This window comes from Anopheles marshallii, chromosome 2 (assembly GCF_943734725.1).
Source record: "Anopheles marshallii chromosome 2, idAnoMarsDA_429_01, whole genome shotgun sequence".
Taxonomy (NCBI): domain Eukaryota; kingdom Metazoa; phylum Arthropoda; class Insecta; order Diptera; family Culicidae; genus Anopheles; species Anopheles marshallii.
Genome location: NC_071326.1, coordinates 79,928,960 through 79,953,390, shown reverse-complemented (window position 1 = coordinate 79,953,390; position 24,431 = coordinate 79,928,960). Strand labels below are relative to the sequence as shown.

Genomic DNA, 24,431 nt, shown 5'->3' with positions numbered 1-24,431 from the left:
ATCAACAAAAAGACACAAAAACAAAACGCAAGAAAGCACACAGATGGAGTGGTGCTTTCTATTTCCTATTGTTTGGACTTACTGCATGAAAAACCACTGTAAGGAAAAGGAGATAAAACTGGCGATTTTTATCCTCTTTCTTGCAGGTTTTTTTTTTTTTTTTGTAGTTCACAATTCATCATCGAATTCATAATTCTATTCGAGAGTTGTCCGTGATGTTTTATATGATTTGCATTTGGGGGTTTGCTGTCCCGTTTCCTTAACTTTTTCGCTTTAGCTCGACATCATTGTTCACTGGTGACAATTAATTCAATCGTTTTGCATCCATTCTAATTGCTGCTTAGAACGTTTTAACCTTTTCTTGGCTTTATCTTACAATTCTTTTGCTGTTGTTCATCCAAATACTTAATTCCTCTCTGTCGTTCTTATGCTGTTGATTCCCTTTTTTCTTGTCGAAAGTGTTTCGTATCGGTGTTTCGCTTTTTTTTCAAATGATGATTCGTTTCGTTTTGCTTACAGCAGCTTCGATTGGATAGCGAAACCTAATACGCGTGCTGCTCTTGCTGGTACACTTTCTGGCACTGGTTGCTCGCTCGCTCACGTAATATCACACAAACAACAACCGCCTACAGCCGGAACGGTGCCCGCTTTTCACTCGGCGTAGTGCCACGGGAATTGCGGCTTTCCGGGCGTTGCGGGACGGTACCGGGCGTGCCCGGCTCTACCGAGGTACGGCGCGGTGTCTGCATACCGGATGGTGTGGATGCACCGCTGGTTTTTCTGTTGTTTCGGGCGAATAGGAAAAAAACACACAATAAGTAAAAGGGTAATGATAACAATGAAAGCAAAACTATGCACAAACACACACGCACGCGTAGTGAAAAAAAAAAACAAACAAAACTGCTGTGGGTAAAAGAGTTGTAGAAAGTGAAAACGAATGTAAGCGGAACAGTGAAAATTTAAAAATAAACAGTAAATAAATTTTAAAAAGAAGTAAAACCATGCAGGCAAATTAAGGCAATAAATTTAAAACATGAAACAAACACAAAGAATCCAATATTTTAACAAGTATGATCAAACAAGTGAATTAAAAAAGTAGAAAAATCCAATTTCAATTAATAAGACAATAAGTTAGACTTAAAGAAATGATCCAATTTGACTATAAAGTAGGGAAAAATTTGAAAAAATAATAAAAAACGAATCCAATTCGTTGTAAGCGACGTTCATCAAGCGACATTAACACAGAAATCTACAAACTATTCTAAACTGGTGCTAGTACAAGTCTCAATTCCTGCTTTTGTTGCAAGCAGATCGAACAATTGAAACATAAAACCTTCACGCCGTAACGTTCACGACGCACAACAAGAACAAAAAAAAAAACACCGGTTTCAGTGTGTTTCATTTACCCCGTCGCTGATGAAGAGTTCGATACATTGGAAGTTTGACGGACGGGAATCCGTGAGCGAGGTTGGCTATAACAAGTTGCCCCATTCGGTTGGTTGAGGGGGGCGCGAGAGCATATTTGTGCATTTGCATTGTTTGTTGGTTTAACATTAGAAGTAGCGCAGTTAGTTAGTTTCGTGAACAGTTGGTGTTTGGTGTGAAAGGAAGAAAATAAAGTAGAATAGATATATTAATAGATGTTGTACAGGGGAGGAACATTTCCGAAGGTGGAAAAGCACCAATTGTCCCACTCCGAGTATGCATTCCTCCCACATCCATTTGCGTATTAAAGGTGCACCATTAGCAAAGCATGCACACCGCCGATATTTACCTGCTATTTGGTAATCCTATTAGTGTTGGTATGCTGGATGATCGACTCATGCCACCGTTTCTGTTCCACAAAAAGCCAGCCGGTTAGCGGTGTGATTATATTGGTTTGGTTGTGTAAGCGAGATGCAGTTGTTAAGGGTGGTTGCAATATATCGAGAGCAGGCGATTATAATTCAACGATGCAATATTTTCCGAACCGAATTTGTAGCAAACAATAATTCGAGTGAGTTTGTTGCAGTGTTTAATAATTATGATTATTTTGCAGGCATTGTTCATTGTTGGGTGTGAGAGAGAAAAAAAGAAGAGAGAATAAATATAAGTATGCATTAATATGTTCCTCTTGCATCATTATACTCTTGAAGGTGCACTATATCTGTTAAAGTTAGAGCGTTTAGTCGGGAAAGGTAAATGAAAAGATCGCTAACCTCGTCGGAGCAGGTGATGCTGCACCGGAAGCCGTTCGCGATGACACACCGTTGGTGGTGGTGGCGGTGGTTCCCGTTCGGCCGGAAACGGATCCGACTGACAGGCGCGATGGCCGCGGTGTCGATGTTTGCGTAAGCCGACGGGTAGGAATGCGCGATGGTGTCGCGTCGTCCGTGCTGTCCAGCGACAGTGTCGATCCGTGCCGGGACGGTGGTTTCGATCCGGCCCGGCTAGCCGGCCGTGAACTGGGTCGCGAGTTTGCCCTCGAACCGCCCGGTGTCATCTGAGATCGACTGTGAATTGAAGCGTGAGAGAATCATGTTGAAATCGGGAGTAGGAGACGAAAAAAACCACCACAACTTACCTGACTGGCACTGAAGATTTGCGGCTGGGCGTCTGGAAACGTCCGGGCGTTCCAATTCCGCTCTCATTATCGCTGAGTGAATCCGGTGTCGATGCGGACAGGGACGAGCGCGATGGTCTCGACATCGAAATTGACTTTGCCGAACGTTCGCGTACCTAAATTATTTGTTTTTTTTTTGGCATTCACACATTGATGACAGATGACAAAAATATATTAGTTGTTACGTACAGTAAAATTTATATCCAGAGGGAATGCTTGTTTTGCAAGCATCCAGAGGGTATGATTGATGGTAAATGAAAAAGATTATTTCCATACAGGCTGACTTCGGGATTGAGGAGAAAACCTTACAAATGTTTCATTAGAGGGGGAAAACAAAAACAGTGGCGCCATCTAGCCGCCAGTTTTCTCGATTTTCATTCAAAGCACAAACCACATTTAAATCTCGATCACTTGCATGATTAAGTTCACATGTAGATGGCGCTAACTAACCATCGCAAACAAACGACCCTCCAGAAGGAGGAGTACAACACCGGCCAGTAATTGTTTGCAACGAAATAAAAAAAACACACACACAGAAACAACGATGCACACCGGAAACAGAGGAACTGGAGAAAACGTTTCACTTACCCAATGCGTCGAGGGATGACAGTGAGGGGCATGCGGACTGAGCGGAGTGGAACGGGAACCGCCACGAATAAAGGCAGTCCCGCTGGAGGTGACGTGCAGCGGGTATGTGCAAGGGAGATTACCCTGCGCACGCAACTGCTCAAAGATTGGCATCAGTTCGGCCAAATGTTCGTCGGCTGGAAAATAAGTGAGGGCGGGGTTGCGGATAGTGGGAGATTCGTTGATGAAAATTTTAGCGACAAAAAAGGGGGGGGGGGGGGGCAGATAATCTTTTGTTTGCGTTGGTTCCCTATAGTTAGCTCGTTCCTTTCCGAAGTCTATAACAACTTTAGCTATTCGTTTTTTTTTGTTTAATTCTTTGTCTCACTATTTTATCTGCCTTCAGTGGTCGGTGGTTGGGGCAAAATTTTAATCGCTACTTCTGTAATGCTGCCACACACAGTACCCCAGCAGTTGTTTGAGATCGTTCTGTTTATTAACAAACCACATTTCGCCCTCTTTAGCGCTTTTTAAACGGGCTGTTATGTAGCGGCAGAAGAGAAAGTTCATACAATTGAGAAGACGGAATGTTTGTGCTTTCCACAATGCAACGGAAAATGCTTTCAGCATGAGCAGTAGGATTTAGTATTACAGTAATATACACATTCGTGCTGCGCAATCCGGTGTTCGATAATGAAAAACAGTGAAAGCAAAACACAAGACACGGACACACTACTTATGCGCGCCAGGGATGAATGATGCAGCCTGGTTGTCAGTATCACGTATCTCATAAGATGCACAGTGTGTTAGAGAGTTGAGCCCAACATTACGGCGAGCTTCCACCCGCCTGGTCTCGCCCGAGATGAAGTACACACATATATATATACCCGAGCCAAGAGGAGATGGAATGACACTCCCAGGATGAAGAAACAAAACAAAAAAAGTGGTAAAATGTTTCCATAGTACTATGAACGATGCGTGACAAAACATTCTTAAACTTATTCAAAAATAGATGAAAACACATGCAGTAAAACGAAAAATCAAAATTAAAGGGCAATAAAAACACGCATAAACATAAGAGAGGAAAAAGAATTAATAAAAAAACACATCCATTCTGACATTATCCTAAATACTACAAACAAAGTAAACACACACATTCATTAAAGGGAGAAACAAACAAAGTGGTATATCGTGAAACAGGCAAACAACTTAACAAAAAAAACACATTCTCTGCAAACACACACACACATTCGATAGTAGCAAACCGTCCCCACAAATAGGGCGGGCTAATAGTAAACAAATCAGAAAAGAAAAGAGGATACAACATCACAGCTCAATACTATCAAGAAACACATCGATTCAACACGTCTTTACCGCTACACGACAAATCATTTTGTGTACAGCGAAGGGGATCAATCAAGCACACATACGTACCTCTCTTGTCGCGAAGGTGGGTGGGGCTTGAGAGATAAAGGGGAGAATGAGGATTTTGGACAGAAAGGAATTCACAGTGGTACTGGTAACCGGATGAGATGATGCTTTTGGGCGGGAGGAAACCTTTGGAAAACCTGATTAATCTCTTCAAATTTCTCCCAAATAATCACTTAAAAACGATTTTGTTTTTTTTTTTGGGAATGGTTGTGTCGGCACATTTAATAAACGCCATTTTTAAAAAAAGGAATTCCAACATTAAAGTTTCAGGGAGCACATATTTCATGCCCGGTATAAGACAATTGACAAGGAAGAAATGCCTTGAGGAATTTTTACTCTCCGCAGTCAATATATGACTGATAATACGGTTAGGAGCCGTTATAATTGTATTAAATAAATATTTCAATACTCATCAAATTAGCTCGACGAGTAAGTTTGTTGAGATGTAAAGACATATAATTGAGAAACGATAGTAAAACCACATTGCGAAGAGAGAACCCCGTTTGCTACAATCGGTTAGGAAATAAAGGAAAAAATATTGATATTTACACTAGTCGGACCCCGAAAAAAACCAAACACTGGTACATTAGTGTCGTCATCCAGGGTTCCTTATGATACAAATGAGAAGAGCCAAGAACAGAAATAAAACAAAAAAAAACAAAACCCACACCAAAATGAGATCCAAGTGTTCCTGACGGTGGTGCAGACTCTCTCATTCGCTAAACCCCGTCCCCGTTTGAGAGATTCTAAACTATTGTTTTGCACACAAGTGATCGTGATCTAGAGTGGTATGCTATATATTGCGCTCTATAATGGTATAATAGGCTTTTTTCCAACTACGTAAACACAAAATTTACACACATCATGGGAAGTTGTAAACAGAAGTGTCCGAAAAAGGAGCTTCCTTCCCGTGAAGATAGGAAAGAAAAGGATGGAGAAGAGAAAGCAAATGGTTGAACAGTGAGTTCAGAGAAAGAAGTGGTCACACCATGGACTACTTAAACGTTAGGAGAAGATGATGGAGGTAGAGAGAAGAAACTTGTTCTAAACTATTTTTCATCTTCAGTGTAGTTTCTATATGGAAAGTTGGGAATTAAAGGATGTGGGAAATTGAATAAAAATCAATACTAACACACTTACATTCGGTCGCATGACACAAGAGGGAAATAGGAAAACAAAAGGACTGTAATAAAACTGTAGTATGATAACAGTTTTATCTTCACGGGAGGTAACAAAAAAAAAACCAGAGTAAAAATGAAAGTGAAAAAGTAAAACAAGAGACAGCCTGATAGAAAAGGGGAACACCGCTTAGGGGAAACAATAATGGGATGAAAGAATGTGAAGGAGGATGATAGAGAGAGAGAGAGATAGTGTTGGGAAATATTTACCTTCACAATAGGACCTTGTGTTGGTATCGGCGAGCTGGTTTGATTCGATCCGGAACCGGCCGAGCCAGACATACGCGGCTTAAAGGCGGCCATCGACTGCGACACACCGTCGGCCAGTATGAACTGCTCACGTAGTTCGATGTTTGTGCGTCCCTTGGCTGTGTGGTTTGATTTTTTTCCATCGTTTTGTTTTTTTTTTATAAATGATTGCAATTGTTCATTTTGTTACGAGGCAGGTGAAATTAATGCGTAATGCGTGAATTGTGAAAAGGGGGATGGGGGGGTCGTACGGAGAAAGGTTGTAGATTTTTGTAATGGAATGTGTGTGTGATGGTGTATGTTGATTTTGATAGAAAAAAAAAACACGTCATTAAGATGATGACACAGCACCAAAAAAACACACACACATTGTTCGTGTTCGATAGGGATGTGTCAATAAGGGTCAGTTTTTAATTGTATGATTTATATAGTTGGTGTTAAGGTCCATGTCAAAACCATCGGTCGTAGTGATGGAGAATTGATAAAAATGATGTAAAAGAAATAAAAAAAATGGTTTTGGTGGTGGTTTGGTAGAAAAGAAAACAAAGGAAGAAGAAGAAAAGAAATTTCGATTTGTGAAAGATTTTGAAAAGAGTTGAGGGGAATTGAAATTATAAATAAAGTTGATCAAATTCAAGGTAATAAAACCAAAAACCGAAAGTAAAAAAGTAACCCATCACCAAAAAACCGAATTGCATATAAATATTTTAAGTGTAATATGAATGCGAATCAAACCCAAGTATATTTTTTTTTTTGGAAAAGCAATGGGAAGAGGGAAATGATACATTGTGGTGGGGAAAAATGGAAGTTTTGGTGTACAAAAATAAAACATTTGAAAGAAAAAAAAAAACAAACAAACAAACAAATATAAAATGAAATACGTAAACCAAATGATACAAAACAAACTAAATCAAACTGTCAAACAACACTGAACTTAATGCTAAAATATAGAAAACATTGATGAAAAGTAGTACACAACACTGCTACATTGTCTAAATCGTTAGCAGTTCTGATATACGTTTCATCAACTGTTACACAATCTTAATTAAAATACCAAAACCAAACTTATACAAAAAGTAAAACTAATCAAAGCAAACAGTTTAGATGCGCAATAAATTTAAAAATTATGTGCTTTCCCAATCGGTGACAATCCGCGGACGATAATTGGACGAAACATAACGGGCTGCATGTAAATGGCCTTAACTTATAAACCAAACACATATAAAGTGCAGTACGATTGTTTTTGTTTAGCGTTTTGTCCATTCGTTTCTTCACTCTTTGGTTCACTATCGAATGCGAACGAAGTCGTATTTGTGTGTGTTAAATTGCCGTAAAAGAATGATGCTTTGTGTGAAAGCAGGGATGAAATTTCTTGTTTCGCTTCGCTTTTTGATTTGTTCTAACGGTGGAGAGCTTTCGCGCAAAATATTTGTTTCTTTTTTTCCAATTTTGTGTACGAGCCGAAGCGAAAATAATACGATAAGAAGGCTCACACGTTTCGTAAAACAAAAAACTAAATTAAATTTATGCAACGAAAGGTTAAAACGTAAAACAAAAGCACATAATTCCTAAGTTTCATAGAACGAATTATAACAAAATACACACTTGACAAAGTTGTGCTGTACAATCAATTGGGTTTCTAAATAAAGTGGCAAACTCTAAACAAAAAAGAAAAACAATCTTAACACACTAGCATAAATTAAAACTAATCGGAAAAGGAAAAACAAAAACAACAGCTACATATACAACCAAGATAAACAAAGTAAAACATCACGCAATAAAAATGAAAGTCAGATGCCAACAGCGATAAACGTAAAATAGCAAAACGTATTATGATAAGGGACGATTCAATAGTACAAAAAAAAAAACATAAACTTAATCTTACGACACATAACACAATAGAAAGATTGTGACAAATTGTTGGACGGACACTTGAGGCCACTTCGGCGTTCCCTTGTTAGTAGTTAGTAGTAGCTGTATTAGTGAGCTGAGACGGAAGTTGAAGTTGAGCGATTGATTGATGTGCGAGTTGAGAGGTTGTGATGCATAATGTAGAACAAGTGAACAGTGTACGATAGATGATTGGGTTGAAACAGTGTATGAAGAAGGCAGGTGCATATCCGCCAAACGTGAAATATGTGTGCCAGTAGTAGTGGTGGAAGTGATCGGAAGAAATTCTGAAGTAGAAGACAGTGCGACTTAAATTTGTCAAAAACATTTCTAAAACATTCAACACACATTCAAAGTACGGATCGCTTTTAACGATAACATTTACGATGTTAATAAAAAGACTGATATTGCATTTAATGGGAAAGTTAACTTTAAATATAAAAGCAAATGTTTAAAACGCACAATCAAGATACGATTAAATCAACAAGATTACAAACAGGGTACACTAAGCAAAAGGCATACTTTCTCAACTTTATTTGTTTGGTAGAGCTACAATTATTTATCATCGTATTCATGTACAAAACGAAATATTAATCAACATTCTCAGTACGACATTCCACGAATTTCAAAGTTTTAAATAATTCTAACTAAAGCATACCATCAAAAGATCTATAAACAATTTTGAAACAACGCAAAAATATTGAAACATAACCTAAAACAAAAACATTCATGTTCCCAAAAGAAAAGAAAAACAATTACACAACAAAGATATTCGAAGAAAACATCAGAATTGTGTAAGCCGAAAATGTAAATCATAATACGACAACGTGATAAGGATAGAAGATCTTAGTTAAAAAAAAACACGCACACAATAAACACACACAGAGAGAATGGTTTCAAAATCCTCGGCCCGCCATACACAACATTGGATTGAAGAAACAAATTGTTCCACAACGTAGCAGAACCCCTTTGTCGTCCCGGTCTCTGTGAGTAGGCGGCACTTTCAGTGGCCCTTTTCGTTGAGGAAAATGTAACGCGGCCCGCCACCGTGGTCGGCGAACTGAAATTTCTTCCTCTGCCACAGCAGCAACTGCCGTAGGCTAAGTAGCTCCGGTTGCTTACACAATGGACAGCACGCTTCGTGCTGGCGCGGATCGTTCGGGTTCGGTAGTGGTAAAACTAAGGCCACTGTTTATCAGGGTTATAGCATCATCGAGATCCATCAGAAAAAAAACCCAGTTGAACAAAACGTACCATTTTAATCAATCGAACAACATAACATAACGGATAAACCAAATCATCGAATGGCGTTTTAGAGTACCAAGCGTTTGATACAATGAGGTTTAGAAGGAAATTGTTCCGTACCAACAATTGGATCCCACGTTTCGCACGGAAAAGATGGTGGTCCCCACCCACGATCGGGTAAATCAGATAAACGATATGGGAATGGAATGTCACCCAAACGATCCAGAGATGATCGATTTGCATATGTGTGTGTGTGTAATGATGATGATGACGATGATGATGTTGATGACGTTGATGATGAGTTACCATCGGTGATTGTATGTAACGACAAGTGTACCCATGTGGAGATTGATGCACGATGTGTGTGTGTGTTTTGTTTTAATGTTGGGTTGATATGCGCGCACAACACACGCGATAGCGAAATGCGGACAGAACGGAATTTGTTTTTTGGGGTTTCAGTTTGTTAACGATTATCGTTTATGTTAGCGTTTAAAAAGAAAGAAAGAAGAAGGAAGAAATTGATTGATTAGTTTGTTAGAAATTACCACGGACGGATGGCGTACGAAACACAGCATGATGGTACACACGCAACGGCACAAAAACACACACGCAGAGAGGCACAACGTAGTGCCAAAACGTACACACACGCACAATAAATGGTAGGCACGGAAGGGGGTATTAAATGGAGGAAAAAGCAGCACCGGAAAACGACCGAACACGGACGATTACGGATTGCAACTCCCGCACAGCAAAGCGATTATGAACAGTGGGGATGGGAGAATGCATTGCGAAAGAACGAATTGCGCTGACGTTTGGGTGTGAGATGTGCAGTATTTTTAAAAACGAACATCGGTTTGTTTTTGCAGCATTGAAGCGCTTTCCAAGTAACATAAAGGCACAGTGAAGCATAGCCGCTTGCATTGAATCTATAAACCCCGAATCATTCAAAACACCAAGCACTTCATTGGGAAGCATTCTAAGAACGATAGCAACTCGTTAGATCTCGTTAGTTTTTTTTCTTCTAGTTTCTCAAACCAAAAAAGGGGAAATGGTAATATAAGCTCTCGCCCTATGTTATGTGACCAAGTAGTGACGTAATCAAGTATTTGTTAGTGTTTAACAAGGCATTCAAAAAGGAACCTTCCGGGAGAACACAGTTTCCAGCAGTATAGAGCATACTCGCATTCGAGGACACTTGTTGCGAAGTTGTTATTCAGTAAGAAAAGGCATGCATTTTGCTCACAAAATCATCGAAAACGGAGGGTGGCATTGTTAATAAACAGAAATTAGCATCTAGTTTTGGGGTACGGAATTGTTTGCGTGTTGTTTGCTTTAGCGGCAATATTAAGGTGGCCCACCGTATTAAAACTTTGCCCATTTGCACCGAAATTAATAGTCTTTGCTGAGTGTGTGGTAGCAACATACTGCCACACCATATTATCACTGCTTTACGTTATAATAATCTGGGGTTATAATAGTCTGGTTTTAATAACTTTAAAATAGCGAAGTGGCGCGCGCGAAAGAGTTAGAACAGTTCACCATTATCAATTGCTGTGTTTAGATTGGTATTACAAAACTGTTCACCTAGCAGCAGTCGGCAGGATTATAGTTAGATTTGGGACTATTGAAAAAAAAAAAAACCAGGTGAGAGCGTAAGAGTTTTGAACCTATTATTGGCAATCTTGCGATGGTTGAAACGTTGCTATCCTAGTTCAACGGCTTATGTATCCTATGCTTGCGCAAATGAAGAAAGCGAAGTTTCGTTGAACGGTTCTTGACATTTTTTTACCATTTATCTTTACTAAGCTTACTATTCGCTACACCTTACACTAACCTAACGGAACGGTAACGTAACGTATAGTAGATAGAGATTGGACAAATAGTAGGAAAAATAGTACATACCTCTGCAAGGATCGTTCTTGACCAGGAATTCGTCAAGTGCTACCCATCCACCTCCGACACGCACCATGACTGTGCTTCTCAAAATACGCACCAAGCGTAGCTTCTGAGAGTCACCGAACTGTACGTTGAGAAATGGTAAAAACATACATCAGTACCAAATATGCAAGCAACAGCCAGCTCATCAACTATACTTACCCGATATTTTCCTTCGCCGACCTGGAACACGCGGAACTTCTGTCGACACGTACACAGCATCACCAACCGTTTGACCTCGTCGTGTATCTTGTCCGCTTCAGTCTTCGGTTTGCGGTCCTGCCAGTCGGGTCGTAGCGCCGCGATGAACTCTTGCCAATCGATCAACCCTTCACCGTTGCGATCGAACAGATCGGCCACGGCGCTCATTTCCAGCTTGGACGTATCGAACTCTACGGAAACGGAACGTAAAACACAAAGCAATGAAAGCACCGTTCAAACGCCACGCAAGAGCAGTGGTTTGTGTGTACTTGTGCCAATAATTCCATCGATGAATACTTCGCGCGGTATCAGACCGTTGTTGTCCTTGTCCATCTTGCGGAACAGATCCGTCAGGCGCGATTTCTTGTGGTTCATGAACTTGAGGAAACGCTTACGCCACTCCTCCCAGCTGAACTGCCGGACGCGCTCCACATCCTGCAGGTAGAGCATGTGGTCGTGCAGACGGCGCTGACGTTCCCACGCCATCATCCACACGTAGCGCCACTTCTCCCACAGCAGTTTGGCACGTGGCGATCGGAGCTCCGTATCCGCTTGATTGCTACGAGAGAAGAAATTTAAACCAGCTAATTAGTTGCGTGTTCCTACAATGAGAGGTTGATTGTGTGCGGGTGCATTATGATACAAAATGTGTGGTGATATGGTAGTGTTTATGGTACAAAAACTCGATGATGATCGAAGTTTCTATTTCTACTACTACTGTTGATGCTCGATGATGATGATCGATGACTGATCGTGTGTCCGCATGAGCTGGTGTTAATGGGCGGGTACCGATAACACGGTGGCGTTCTAAAATGTGGTACAAAACCAAACTACAATACCTTGGCGAAAACCGTGGCCCATAATGTGGCAACCGATCACGTTCCGGTGTTTGCGTTTCACGTCCAGGACTCACGCGGCTGCTGGTTTGCGGTAGTTGATGTAGTAGTGGTGCGAAATATCGTACGAATGTGCGCATGAAGCAATGAAGAGGAATAACATTTCACGCAATGGAGATTTTATGGTTTTCGAAATTCATCATTTTATCAATTGGATAGTCCGATTCGCATATGCATGTAATGGTGCAGGAACGATGATGATGATAAGGCCAGGATACATAACGCAATATACACGGAAGGAAACATATACATATACACAGAGCCACACACATTGCGAGCATCGTGGTATGCGGGACGGTTGAAACGAATTGATACAGATGATAGCGCAACGTATGAACATAAATACAACCAAACAGCAACAGAGACCACACAGGCACAGCCGACCGGAATACATGAGAAAAGAAAAGAAAAATAACCAAAACAAAGATATATATAACCAGCATGCACAAACGATCACTACATATGAACATACAATTAACTCAAACAAACCGACGACAATTGCCCAAAAGGAATGTGAACAAAAAAGAACACAAATGGTGCAAATAGCTATACATGTAATGCTACCATTTCCATAATGAAACCATGTAAAATGTATTTTTTTTTAATGAATGGCACATTCATAGTTGGTTGTTTTCACATTTGTATTGAGGTGTGAAAACGTTTAATGATTTTAAAGTTTACAAAATATCAATGAACGGATGTATAACCTTTTTAATTATAAACCTTTATCACAGTCGAGACTTTTAAAAATGACACATGAAAAGTTGGAAAATTATAAGAACCGATAACCAATACACACCTTGTGCGACGTGAATTCAGGCCTTGATCACGCGATCCCTTAAAGCTGCACGTATTGCAAACAGTGACACAATAGAAAGCAAGAAAGAAAGATAACAGACACAAACACACATAATGAAGCATGGAACCAGAACACATAAATATGATGAAATGAAGAGAAAAAAGAATATATGTTTATGAGCATAGTTGTAAAACATCCATATCGGTCATGAACATTTCGTTTGGTTAGTGATGTGATAAAACAAAACATATGAAAGTAAGTATCTCTTGCAAACTAATGGGTATTGTGTTTTAGAGATTTTTGCTTATAATTGTTTTTTTTTTAATTATTAGGAAATCTCCAAAACAATCATCCATGTTAAATGTCAACAAAACAAACAAAGAAACAAATAAACAAATGATATGAAATAATAAAATAATATCAAAAAATATAACAAACCTCTGCTTGCGTCCTAAAGTGCCGTAGTCGGGTGAGTGCTCACGTAGATCGGCCTGAGATCCTTTACTGTTATTTGGACAATAGGGTAATGATGTGCGCGAGAGATGTTTGGTATTTTTTTTAACGACGGCCGACACAAACGTGAAACAAAAAAATGTTGGGTGAATAACAAAAGTATTAAACAGAAGTTAGAAATGTAATCGAAATGAATAAAACACACATTAACTGCACGTGCTGGGTAAGTTCATTGATGCTTGTTGTGTGTTGTGAATGTATTAAGTGAAACTAAAATTAACACGTATTGCAAAAACAGAAATGAAATAATATTGTTTGAAACAACACAAACGTTCGAAAACTCGTAACTATTCTAATGTGTACAGGTTTGGTTAAAATTAATCAAACAGAACGTCTAACAAACTGTGAAACACACGCACACACAGGACTTGATCCTTTGGAATAACTGCTCACAAACAATGCGATCTATGTTGGGTGTAAAAAGGTGTTGACAATACTTACATTGGTGTCTTTAGTACACCGCGGGAAGGTTTACGTGTTTCTTTGAGGCCTGGGGGTGGTTGTCGTGGTTTGCAAGCACGATCAACCTCACCCTGGCGGCGTGCAGTATTTTCCATGAATTCCTTGTGGTCCGCAATCAGCACCTCCAGTGGTGGAATTTCATCTGGCAGTGGTTCCGCTTCGAGATCTACAAAAGAAAGAAGGTGAAACGTATTAAAAACAATATGCTAAATCGAAATTTTTTTAACATAATAAGAAAAAAGGCTTACTTAGCAGCGTTGCTTCCAATCCAGCCAACCAAGCCAGCAACTCTTCGATCGAATCGTCCAAATCTTGGAGATCCTTCAAATGTTGCTCCAGCTTGGTCTGTCGACTGATGGCCCATTGAGAGATTTCGTCCCAGCGTGACTGTATGATGGAAATCCAGTTCTTGATGATGGGTATCGCATCGGGATGAGCCTTTCCCAGGATACTGTTGGCCAGCCCAATCGTATCCTCTTTGTCGTATTCTTTCTCGCGGAGTTCCTTCATGAACTTGGCATGGATATCGAGCAGATCCTTCGCCTGTGACTCATCATCCGGTGCGGCGGCTGCAAACCGAAGCTTCTGCTCCGCTTCCGACAGCCACTCTAGCAGCATGTGCACAGACTTGTGTAGTCGTTCCGCTTCCTTCAGAGCTACATCCAACCTGCTCTTGCGCCGGCTGCTCAGATCCTGTACGTCATCCCATAGTCGTTGCATTTCCTTAAGATTTTTGCTAGTTTCTCGTGACTCATCGGACCGTTCCAGCTCCAACCCAGTCTTCATCACACTTTGCATCTGCGCCGAACGTTTGTCCAGGTCTGATTCCAGTTGACGATGGTGCTCAACAAGCGTAGTTACTGTGTCGAGATCTCCGTGCACCGGTCCATCTTCGGCCAGGCGCGCTTTTGTCTTGCGCAACCAGTCGAGAAGGGCCTGCAGCGCATCGGCAAACTGTCCGGAAAGCAGCAGTGCCTCCTCAAACTTGCGCTGCCGCTCAACACTCTTCTGGCATACGCGCTTCCACGAATCCTTCAGCTCGCTCATCATCTTCGACAGCACCGGTTCGTCCGATTTCGGTGCACGATCCATCAAACCCTTACCGTTGCGCATCGTGCTATCGTAGAAGCTTTCCTTCGACTGCAAATTGCGCTGGATCTCACGAAGCTTCTCAAGATGCTTCTTGATTTTCACTGCATCGTTGCTTGTTTCCTCGGCCAGCGTGTCGAGAGTTTTCTCCGTCTCCTTCAACCAGCCGGTCAGCTGTACCCAAGCATCGTGGAACTCACGGGCCTCTTTGTAGCCATGGTCGAGCGCACGCGTACGCTCGGCGGCCTTTGCAACTACGCGCTCCCAGCGATGTTGTACGGAAACGAGCAAATTCTTGATCAGAATGACGTCCTGCTTCTGACTGAAGTACTTCAAATGAGTGCCCTTCTTGTCCAGCAGCAGCATCGATTCCCGGTGGATGGACACATCTTTCTGCAGCACCTTGTGCTCCTCCATCTGCTGTTGAATCATTTCCAAAACGCGCGAAACTGCCGAAGCGCTCGACAGTTGCTTCTCGGCCTGTGTCAACCATTCGACGAACGCTTGCAAAGCGTCGTGGAATTCGGTTGCTTCTTTGAGTGCAATTTCCAGCTTGATCTTCTTGTCTGATGCACGCGAAACAACTGCATCCCAACGTTGCTTCAATGTACGCAGCGTATGTTGCAGATTGCTGGCAGATACTTGCAGCTGCGTCTGCTTGCGCACGTACTCTTGTCCCTGAGCGATCAGCGTTTCCACCTTGGCACGGTTTTCTTCCAGCTCGTTGTAAACTTCCATGAATCGTTCGAGCTGCTCGGACGCTGTCTCCGGCAAACCACCAACCGGTTTGCTCGCACTGATCACGGCATCAACGTCACCCAGCCATCCCAGCAGATCCTGAATCTCGGCCGTAAACGCCTGCGCTTCACGCAATGATTCCTCCAGCTCGTGCTGGCGGTCGGCTGCCTTTTGCAGCAAATCGCGCCATTGCTTGTTCAGCTGCTGAAGTTTATCCTGTGTAGTGGATGCCTCCTGCGAACCACGATCGTTCTCGATCAGCTTGCGTCCCGCATCGTTCAGCGTGTCCACCGAACTCTGGTGAGCATGAATGTCATTTGCCAACACCTTCAGCTTCGCAAGCTCAACTTCCAAAAGTTGCGGATCGCCTGGAATCGGTTTCAACTCGTCCAAGTTTGCGTCGGTTTTGTTGATCCACACGAGCAGCTCATTCAACGCATGTTGGAACTGTCCGAGATGTAGCAGGGCATGTTCCAGCTGCTTCTGACGCTCGACCATACCGCGCAGGAGATTCTCCCATCGTCGATTGACGGCATTCAGTGGCTCACGTATGGCACCGGCCTGCTCGGCAGAAGTACGTTCCGTCAGCTCCACCGCTTGTCTGCAAGTGAACGAACAGTGGATTAATTCCATGGGGCAGTAACATTGGGTTAAACACATAAAAAGCGATACTCATGCGATCAGCTAGCTACATTTTTGGGAACATTAAATAATTTATCTAGATGATAAATGTTGCCCTCTTAAGGGTTTGGCAATAAAATATCTATTGGAGAAACATTTTAAACAACACAGAAGGCAACACTTTTCATCCCCATATCCGAATTAAATGCCAATATGGTCCCATTCGGTCTTCTCATGTTGCAGCATTCCGAGTGGAAGAAAGCTGTAAGCTACATAGACATTGCTAATAAAACTAGCAATTGTTAATGCTTTTTCATTCTTGCCTGTTTAGAGCTCTACACATAACCCATCCAATAAGACAGCATGAAAACGAGAGAAAAACAATGTTATATCATTCTGTTTCACTACCTTACACGGCGACGGTAAAGTACGTCTTAAAGTAGTTGATGAATAAATCCATCTACTCACCGGTTCAATGCCTCAACTTCCACCATGTGGGGATCGACGTCGTCCTTGAAGTGCTTCAGCTGTTCGATCTGCTTCTTCACAGCTTCAATGTCCGAACCGAGCGGTCCAAGTTTCTGGAACCGATCTTCGGCACGGGCCAAGAAGTTCAGCAGGTTCTGCAGTGTCTCGTGGAACTCCATTGCCTTCTCCATGGCATCGATAAGGTTCTCCTCGCGCTTAGCGTACAGCGCCGTAATGTTGTCCCACGCATGGTCCAAGTCCTCGATGTGTTTCTTTACCTCCGGCTTGTCCGGTTCACCGCACAGCGACATAAGATTGCTGCCCGTACGACGCACCTGCTCGACCTCCGGTTTGGTTTGGTCGATCTCCTGCCGTATCTCCTGCAGTGCAACCTGCTGCTTCTGGATGGCCTGCGGTTGTGCCGCTGGTGGTTCCTGCGTTTGGAGTGCATCCTGCAGTTCCTTCAACGTCTCCATCACAGCTTGCATTTCCTTCCAGAACTTCTCGGCGACGGCGAGCGTGTCGTTCAATGCAGCACCCCGTTTCGACGTCGTCTTCTGCAGATCGCCCCACAGAGCGTTCAACTTGTCCAGCTTCTTCTTGATATCGCGCACCGCTGGATCGGACTGATTGGTAGCCTTCGAGATGACATCACTAGCGGCACGTTGCACTGCGGCAAATGCTTCACCACGTTTATCGATGTCCTGTACCAGGGCAACATTTTCGTCGATTTGATCGCGTATCTTGGGCGGATGGGCAGAGATCGGATCGGCCTGGTTGGCCTGTTCGGCCGTGTTCTGTAGCGCACGTAACATACCTTCCAGCTTGTCCGAGAATTGGCTTGATTCCTGCAGCGCTTGATCGAGCGCGTTTTGTCGATCACGCAGCTCGGTTCGAAGGGCGGCATATCTGGCGTTATCTGAGTCCAAAATCTCGCCAATCTTGGCCGCATCATCATCGGCTACCAGTGCCATCAATGCCTCTCCAGTTTTGTTCAGCTTATCCAGCAACGGCTTATGCTCAGCGATCGACTGTGTTAACCGTTCGTTCTTATCCTGCTGAATAGCGATCTGATCCGGACGCAATGCTGGCATCGATAGCATCGAGATTTGATGTTCCATGTCGTTTAACCATGTCGCGAGTCCAGTGTGCGAGTCGGCAAAGTGTTCCGACAGAGGCAAGGCTTGCTCGAGCACCGAGAGACGGTTCGCGCATAGAGCAGCCACCGTTTCGACCACCTCCTTCAGATCCTCTAGTTTCTCGCGCAATGCAATCGTGTTGTCATTGGGTTGCGATTCGCGCAGGACCTTCTTAGCCGCTGCGGTAACATCACGCACACGACCCTTCTGGCTGGAGATATCGTCGTTGATCGAACGGTGCTCTTGTAGTTGGGTTCGCACCAGCTTCGGAGTCATTGCAGGAGGATCTGCATCACGCAGCGTGGCATCCATGTCGCGGAACCATTCCAACAGTTCATCGATGTCGGCCGTTACCTCGTTCGAGCGTTGTTTGCTCAGATGCAAGCGCTCTGCTTTACGTTGAATCTGTTCGACGATTGCCTCAAAGCGACGGTTATCTCTTGTCACGATACCTTCAATTGTGGACGCACCCTCTCCAGGCGAAATCTGACAAAGCTGAGGTCCGATCGAGTTCACCTGTTCCAGGAGCGGGCGAATGTCGGTCAGTTCGGCTTCCAGCCTGGCAATGTCATTCTCGTTAGCATCGCCCGTAGCGAGAGAGGATTCAGCAGCCTGCATCCAGTTGACCAAACGCATATGGCTGTCGTGGAATTGTTGCACCAGCGGAAGCGCATCCTGAGCGTGCTTGAGCAGATCTCCACCCTTCGTTGTTAGTTCGCCGTAGCGACGCTGGAGCGAATCGAGCTTATCCTTCAATTGCAAGGCTTCGTCTGAGGAAATGTGCTTCATCAACTCCGACCCAGCCTCTACCGTCGATTCAACGTTCGGTGAGCGGCTAGCAATTTCTTCGTTCAGCACCACCAACGCATCCATCTGTTCGAGCAATTTCTCCGTGTGAACCGGAATGATCTTGAAACGTTGCAACTTGTTTTCGGTCTTCTCCATCCACGAAACTAGATCCTGATAAGTGAGCACCAGGTGGCGCAATCCCTGTCGAGACTCGTTCAGTATGTGACCAATGTTTTCACTAGCCACCACCAGATCCGTGTACCGGTCGGTAGTATTTTTCACCTTTTCGCTCAGTGTAACCGCTTCATCGTCACCCACCAACTCCATCAACTGGGCGGCAATATCCGCCAACTCGGTAAAGTCGGGTTTCTTCGATAGAATTTCATCGTGCAACTGCTCATGTTCCCGGATGCGCGCCTGGATCTTCTCCTCATCTGTGGGCACCAATTCCATCGCTTTGACGGCACGTTCTGCACCATCCAACCACTTCGTCAACGGTATCAGCTGATCCTGGAATTGTTTCGCCACATGCATTGCCTGCTCCAGATCGTGTGTACGACGCTGGGCAGCATCGGTAAGATCGTCCAAACGACGCATCAATTCCTTCAGCTGCCGTTCGATGGCGGCCTTCTCGGATGCATCACATCCAGCGGCTACTTCCTGTCCGAGCTCGAACAATGAAGCCATCGTTTCTTGACGGTCGGACAGCATCTTCATGAGGAACGGCTGGTCTGCAAGTTGTGCTTTTACAACCTTATAGTCAGCTGACGGCGGTTTCTGGTTGGCAACCATCTCTTCCGTGACCTTCAACCACTCCGACAGACCATCGAGTGCTTCTTGGAACTTTCCAGACTGCAACAAACCTACGTCGAGACGACGTTCGCGTTCGTTTAGCTTTTCCTTCAGTTCGTTCCAGCGATCGTTGATCTTCTCTAGGTCCTTTTCAAGAGCGGTGGTTGGTACACCACCCTGAGCTGAGCGAATCAAGTCTTGTCCCAAGCGGTTCAGTTCCTCAATCTTGCCCGTTAGTGGTTCTACCACGCGTTGCCGGAATCGACGTAAGTCTTCCTGCTGATGGCGAATCTGTTCCAGCTCCGAACTGACTGGCTTCATCTTCTTCAACTGGTCACCTACTTCACCAAGATCTTCCTGAGTGTGCTGATGCAGGTCGTAGAATTTCTCCAAGGCTTTCAAAGCGCGTTGAAGAGCGTCATCATGGTCGCGAGCACGATTCTCCAAACGACCGAGCTGTTTGCGCAGCGTTCCGATCTGATCACGCGTTTGGGCAGTATCGGGAGCAAAGCCACAGTCCACGAGCTGCTCACCGGCACGCTCCACTTCGCTGACGTGCGACGCTACACGATCGATCTTGTTGAGAATACCGGTAACCTCATCCAATTGATTCAACACGACCTTGATCTCGCGTGCGGGTGGATGTAGCGAATCAACCTGTTGCTCCAGATCATTCAAATCAACACCAAGCAGTTTCACCTTATCGTTGAACTGTGACACTGCAGTAGCTGCCGATTGCAGCTCACCACACCGATCGTCCAGCCGTGCATGAAGATCTTCGATTCGATCCGAAATACCGTCCACTTCCGATTTTAGATGATCAGCATCTCCTCCAGCGGCACGCGCTTCTCCTGCAATTTCGCCGGCCAATTTGCGCACCGATTGAAGGGGTTTGCGAAGCGTGGTAGCATCATCCTTGATGGCACGTACGCGTTCCAATAGTTTCGGATCTTTGGCTGCGCCGCCCAGTGCGTCGTGCGCTGCAAGACGATCCTCACAGCGACCGACAGCGTGATCGAGATCGCGCAACTCTTCATTGAAGTCACCCAACCGTTTGGCACATGTTTCCAAGGTTTGTGCGCGGGCCAGCAGCTCATTGTTCAACCGTTCCCAGCGATCCTTCATATCCTGGAGCTCTGCTTTGATTGCCTCCTTATCGACATCACATGCACCAATGAACGTTTCACCAAGGGTGCGGCAAGTCTCATATTCTCCGGAGCGCTTCCACACGTCACTGCGGAAAGTCTGCAGGTCGCGTAGCTGCTGATCAAGCTGCTGCTTCTTCAACAGACCAGGTTTGAGCATGGACAGTTTGTCCTCTGCACCGCGCAACCACGACAAGAATGTTTCCGATGCCGCAGCATGCTTCTTGCAGTGCTCCATGCACGTCTGTAGACGCGAATGACGATCGACTGCCGCCGAACGAAGTCGGTCCCACTGCTGCGCAATCTTCTCCAAGTCGCGTTGCATAGCGCGATCGGTTGTCTGGCCAGGCTTATCCTGCAGGTCACGTCCCTTGTTTAATAGCATGATAACTTCATGCTCTCGGCCCATCACCTCACGATACACGGGTTCGTGCGTATCGATCTGATGTTGCAGCGTTGGTCGGTGTGCCGAAACAAGTAAGCGATCAGTCAAGTTGCCCAACTCTCCCGACAACCATCCCAACGTCTTAGCGCAAGTCTCAGCAAACTGGCGTCCGTCGCGTAGTGCCGCATCTGTCTCAGCCTTGCGCATATCGAGCTTCTTCTGCAGAGTCTGATACTGCTTACCGACCGCTGATACACGTGCATTAACGTCCGCACGTGACACCGGATCGCTCAGCACACGGCAAAGCGTTTCGGCTGCCGCTTCCGAATCGGCCAAAAGCGGTCGCTGACCCTCTAGCTGACGCTCGAGGTTCTCGATCTTACGCAACGTCTCTTGATGGTCACGATCCGTTGGCAATGCATCGAGATTATCGCTTATCGTTTGCAATGCCTCGCGCAAGCGGTTCAATCCGGCATCGAACTCCTTCGAACTGTCCGCAGCAGCACCAAGGCTTTGAGCTCGCTCGTCTAATCGGGCCACGAGTTCATCCCATTTCTTCTGAACGTTACGCAGCTTCGTTGAGACGGCCTGTCCTTCGGGCGATGATTCGCGCAATTGCTCCAACACGGCGCTTCCGACCTCTTGCAAGTGGTTAAGCTGAGGCTGTTGTCCACGGAACTCTTCACGCAGTACCTGCACTTGCTGAACCTGACTCTGCACCATACGTGGATCCGATGAGATCGGGCCAAGCACGGTCAACATACGTTCCTTCGCGGCCAGCCAAGTGTTTAGGTTGTCATGGGTATCGAGGAAATCACGCAGATGTTCGGAGAAAGTAATACGATCCTTGCACAGATCGTTCAGGTTCTTCCAGCGATCAGCAACCGCATCCAACTCAGAACGCAGGCGCTCAGCCCCCTGCACGTCCGGTTTACGCTTCAACAGATCCTTCACTTGCGCCTTCGTCGAGTCGAGCAGGCTTTGCCTCTCATACATTTCCTCGAGAATTTTACGAGCCTGCTTGTTACAGCGATCGGCTTCCTCTTTGTTTCCGATAACATCACGTGGCACCTGCCGATGGATTTTATCGAGGAAGCTAGCCAGTGTCTTCAGGTTATCCTGATGCTTGCGAACCTCGTCGCGCACCGAATCCAACTCATTTTGCCGATCATTCAGTCGAGCTCCAACCAAACTATAGCGGTTGTTGATTTCCGTAAGCTGCTGTTGAATCGGTGTCAGATCGGTTAGCTGGAAACCGTCTTGCGACGATCGCCGACTACCAAATCCGCTCGATCCGCTCGCGGGCGATAGTGGTGATGGTCCACCCTTGGTTGGGCTTGGAGAGCGTGCATCTCCCGAAAGTCGTCGCATCGGGCTAACGTTAGAACGCTTAATGGGACTGTACACCGAACGCTTGCGCGTTGGACTGTCCGGACGGATCAACGCATCATACTGTGCACCAAGATCGTTCACACGATCAATTGTTGCACCGTATTCACGATGCTCCTTGACAAGTGGACGAACTTCCTCGATCTGGTATTTGATCGCATCCACATCTACAGCGACCGGTGCGAGATTGTTCGTTCTCGTTTCGATGCTCGAAAGCCACACGAGCACTTGATCCTTCAAATTTTCGTAAGCATGCAACTGTTCGGCCTTCTGCTTTGACAACTTTAACTTCTCATCCAGCTTCGTGTCCATTGTCTTCCAGAGGTTCTCCAGTACCTTCACCAGATCGCGTACTACTCCCGTATCGGTCACGTCGCGCTTAGCGATGAGATCCTTGCCGAGCCGGACAGTAGCTTCGTATTGCGGACGTAGATCTTCCTTCAGGCGTGATAATTCCACCATACGCTGGGCAAGTACTTCTGCCGGAAGCGATACAAGTTCACGTCCTTCTAGCGCATCGTTCAGGGCCGTCAATTCTTGTTCCAGGTTGGACGAATCGTTCAAGAATTTCGACAGCTGCGATAGAGTGTCCTCAAGGAATTCACCGCGCTTCAGTGCCTTATCGAGCAGCTTCTCGAAGCGTCCCGTTACATCGCTAAGGTTGCTCTCGATGCGCTTGGCAAGACGCGTATTTGATGGGGTAGCCATCAACTCTTGCGCCGAAAGGGTTACACTTTCCAGACTCGTACGATGCGATTCCAAATCGTTTAATAGTCCGCGATGTTCGCGCACCTGCTCGTTCAGGCGATCCTTTATCAAGGATGCTGGTCGGTTCTGCAGCTTGAATTTCTCTTCCGATTGATTAATCCATACCGCAAGACCATCCAAGGCGTCCTGTACACCTTGCGATTGCACCAAAGCGGTATCCAACAGCTTCGAACGATCGCCCAGAGCTTCCAACAGTTGGCTGTATTTATCCTTCACCTCCTCTACCGGAATCTCTAGAGCAGACACTTCGGATGGGCTCAACCGTCCGGCCAATGACTTCAGCAGGGCATCTAGACAGTGCTGCACGTTATCGAGCAATCGTCCTTGCGAGAGGAACTCACTCTGCAGTGCCTTTGTCTGATTCATTTGATCCTGTACGGATTGCGGATCGGCGGCGATTGGATCCGAAAGCACACTGCTCACGCGTGGCTGTACATCACGCAACCAACTGCGCACCTTTTCCAACGACTCCTGATAGTCCCGTTGACGGTTGCCAAGCCCAGCCAGACGATCCAACAGGGCATTGGCACGGTTCAACAAATCGCGATACTGTGCCGTCACGAGCGAAACCTCCTGACGTATCGGGCTATCCGAGCTTGATATTTGCTCAATGTGTGGCAAACGGTCCGGTAGCGTAGTACGGAAATCATTCAGCACACCCAGATAGTCCTTGCACTCGTCGACAAACTTCTGCGCCGACATCGTGATGAAGCGTAGATCGGCTTGGTGTGCGATCACGTCACTGTGGAACTCCTTCACCGTGTCTGCCTGCGACGGTAAGTTGTGCAAATCGGACAGGGTGCTCTCCTTATCCTCCAGTGTGCGGCGCGACGACTGCAACCAGCTGGAGAAGGTATCCAATTCGGTGCGCAGTTTACCGAGCTCATCACGAGCAGCTCCCAAGCGACGCAACAATTTGCCGGTACGATCCTGCGCCTTATCGACACGTGCGCGAAGCTCACGGCCAGACGTCTCGAGAGCGGCTACCTCGGGTGCACTTAGCACATCCCCACCGGTCAGTACAAGCTGACGGACTTGATCCAAGCAGGAAGCAACTGGACGGCTCTGTCCATCGATGTCTTCCTTGATTTGCTGTAACAAAAGGAATTTGTGATTAACAAAATGTCCCAAATACAGTAA

At 45.1% G+C, this 24,431-nt stretch overlaps 1 protein-coding gene across 3 annotated transcripts in view; it reads right to left on the bottom strand.

The window, feature by feature from the left end:
• Positions 1–626: 626 nt before the first annotated feature.
• Positions 627–24,431, bottom strand: part of LOC128710217 (dystonin) — a 103,934-nt gene continuing 80,129 nt past the window's right edge. For 2 of the 3 annotated variants that reach the window (XM_053805262.1, XM_053805263.1), the window contains 13 exons: positions 16,885–24,383; positions 14,217–16,396; positions 13,948–14,134; positions 12,994–13,038; positions 12,138–12,215; positions 11,568–11,857; positions 11,260–11,489; positions 11,065–11,182; positions 5,989–6,146; positions 2,564–2,718; positions 2,199–2,492; positions 1,775–1,834; positions 627–780 (listed from right to left, as the gene is read on the bottom strand). In XM_053805262.1, the coding sequence (XP_053661237.1) occupies positions 627–780; positions 1,775–1,834; positions 2,199–2,492; positions 2,564–2,718; positions 5,989–6,146; positions 11,065–11,182; positions 11,260–11,489; positions 11,568–11,857; positions 12,138–12,215; positions 12,994–13,038; positions 13,948–14,134; positions 14,217–16,396; positions 16,885–24,383 (11,448 nt within the window). Of the gene's footprint in view, positions 781–1,774; positions 1,835–2,198; positions 2,493–2,563; positions 2,719–3,190; positions 3,367–5,988; positions 6,147–11,064; positions 11,183–11,259; positions 11,490–11,567; positions 11,858–12,137; positions 12,216–12,993; positions 13,039–13,947; positions 14,135–14,216; positions 16,397–16,884; positions 24,384–24,431 lie in introns of all 3 variants that reach the window. The other variant, XM_053805264.1, reaches the window with a different exon arrangement.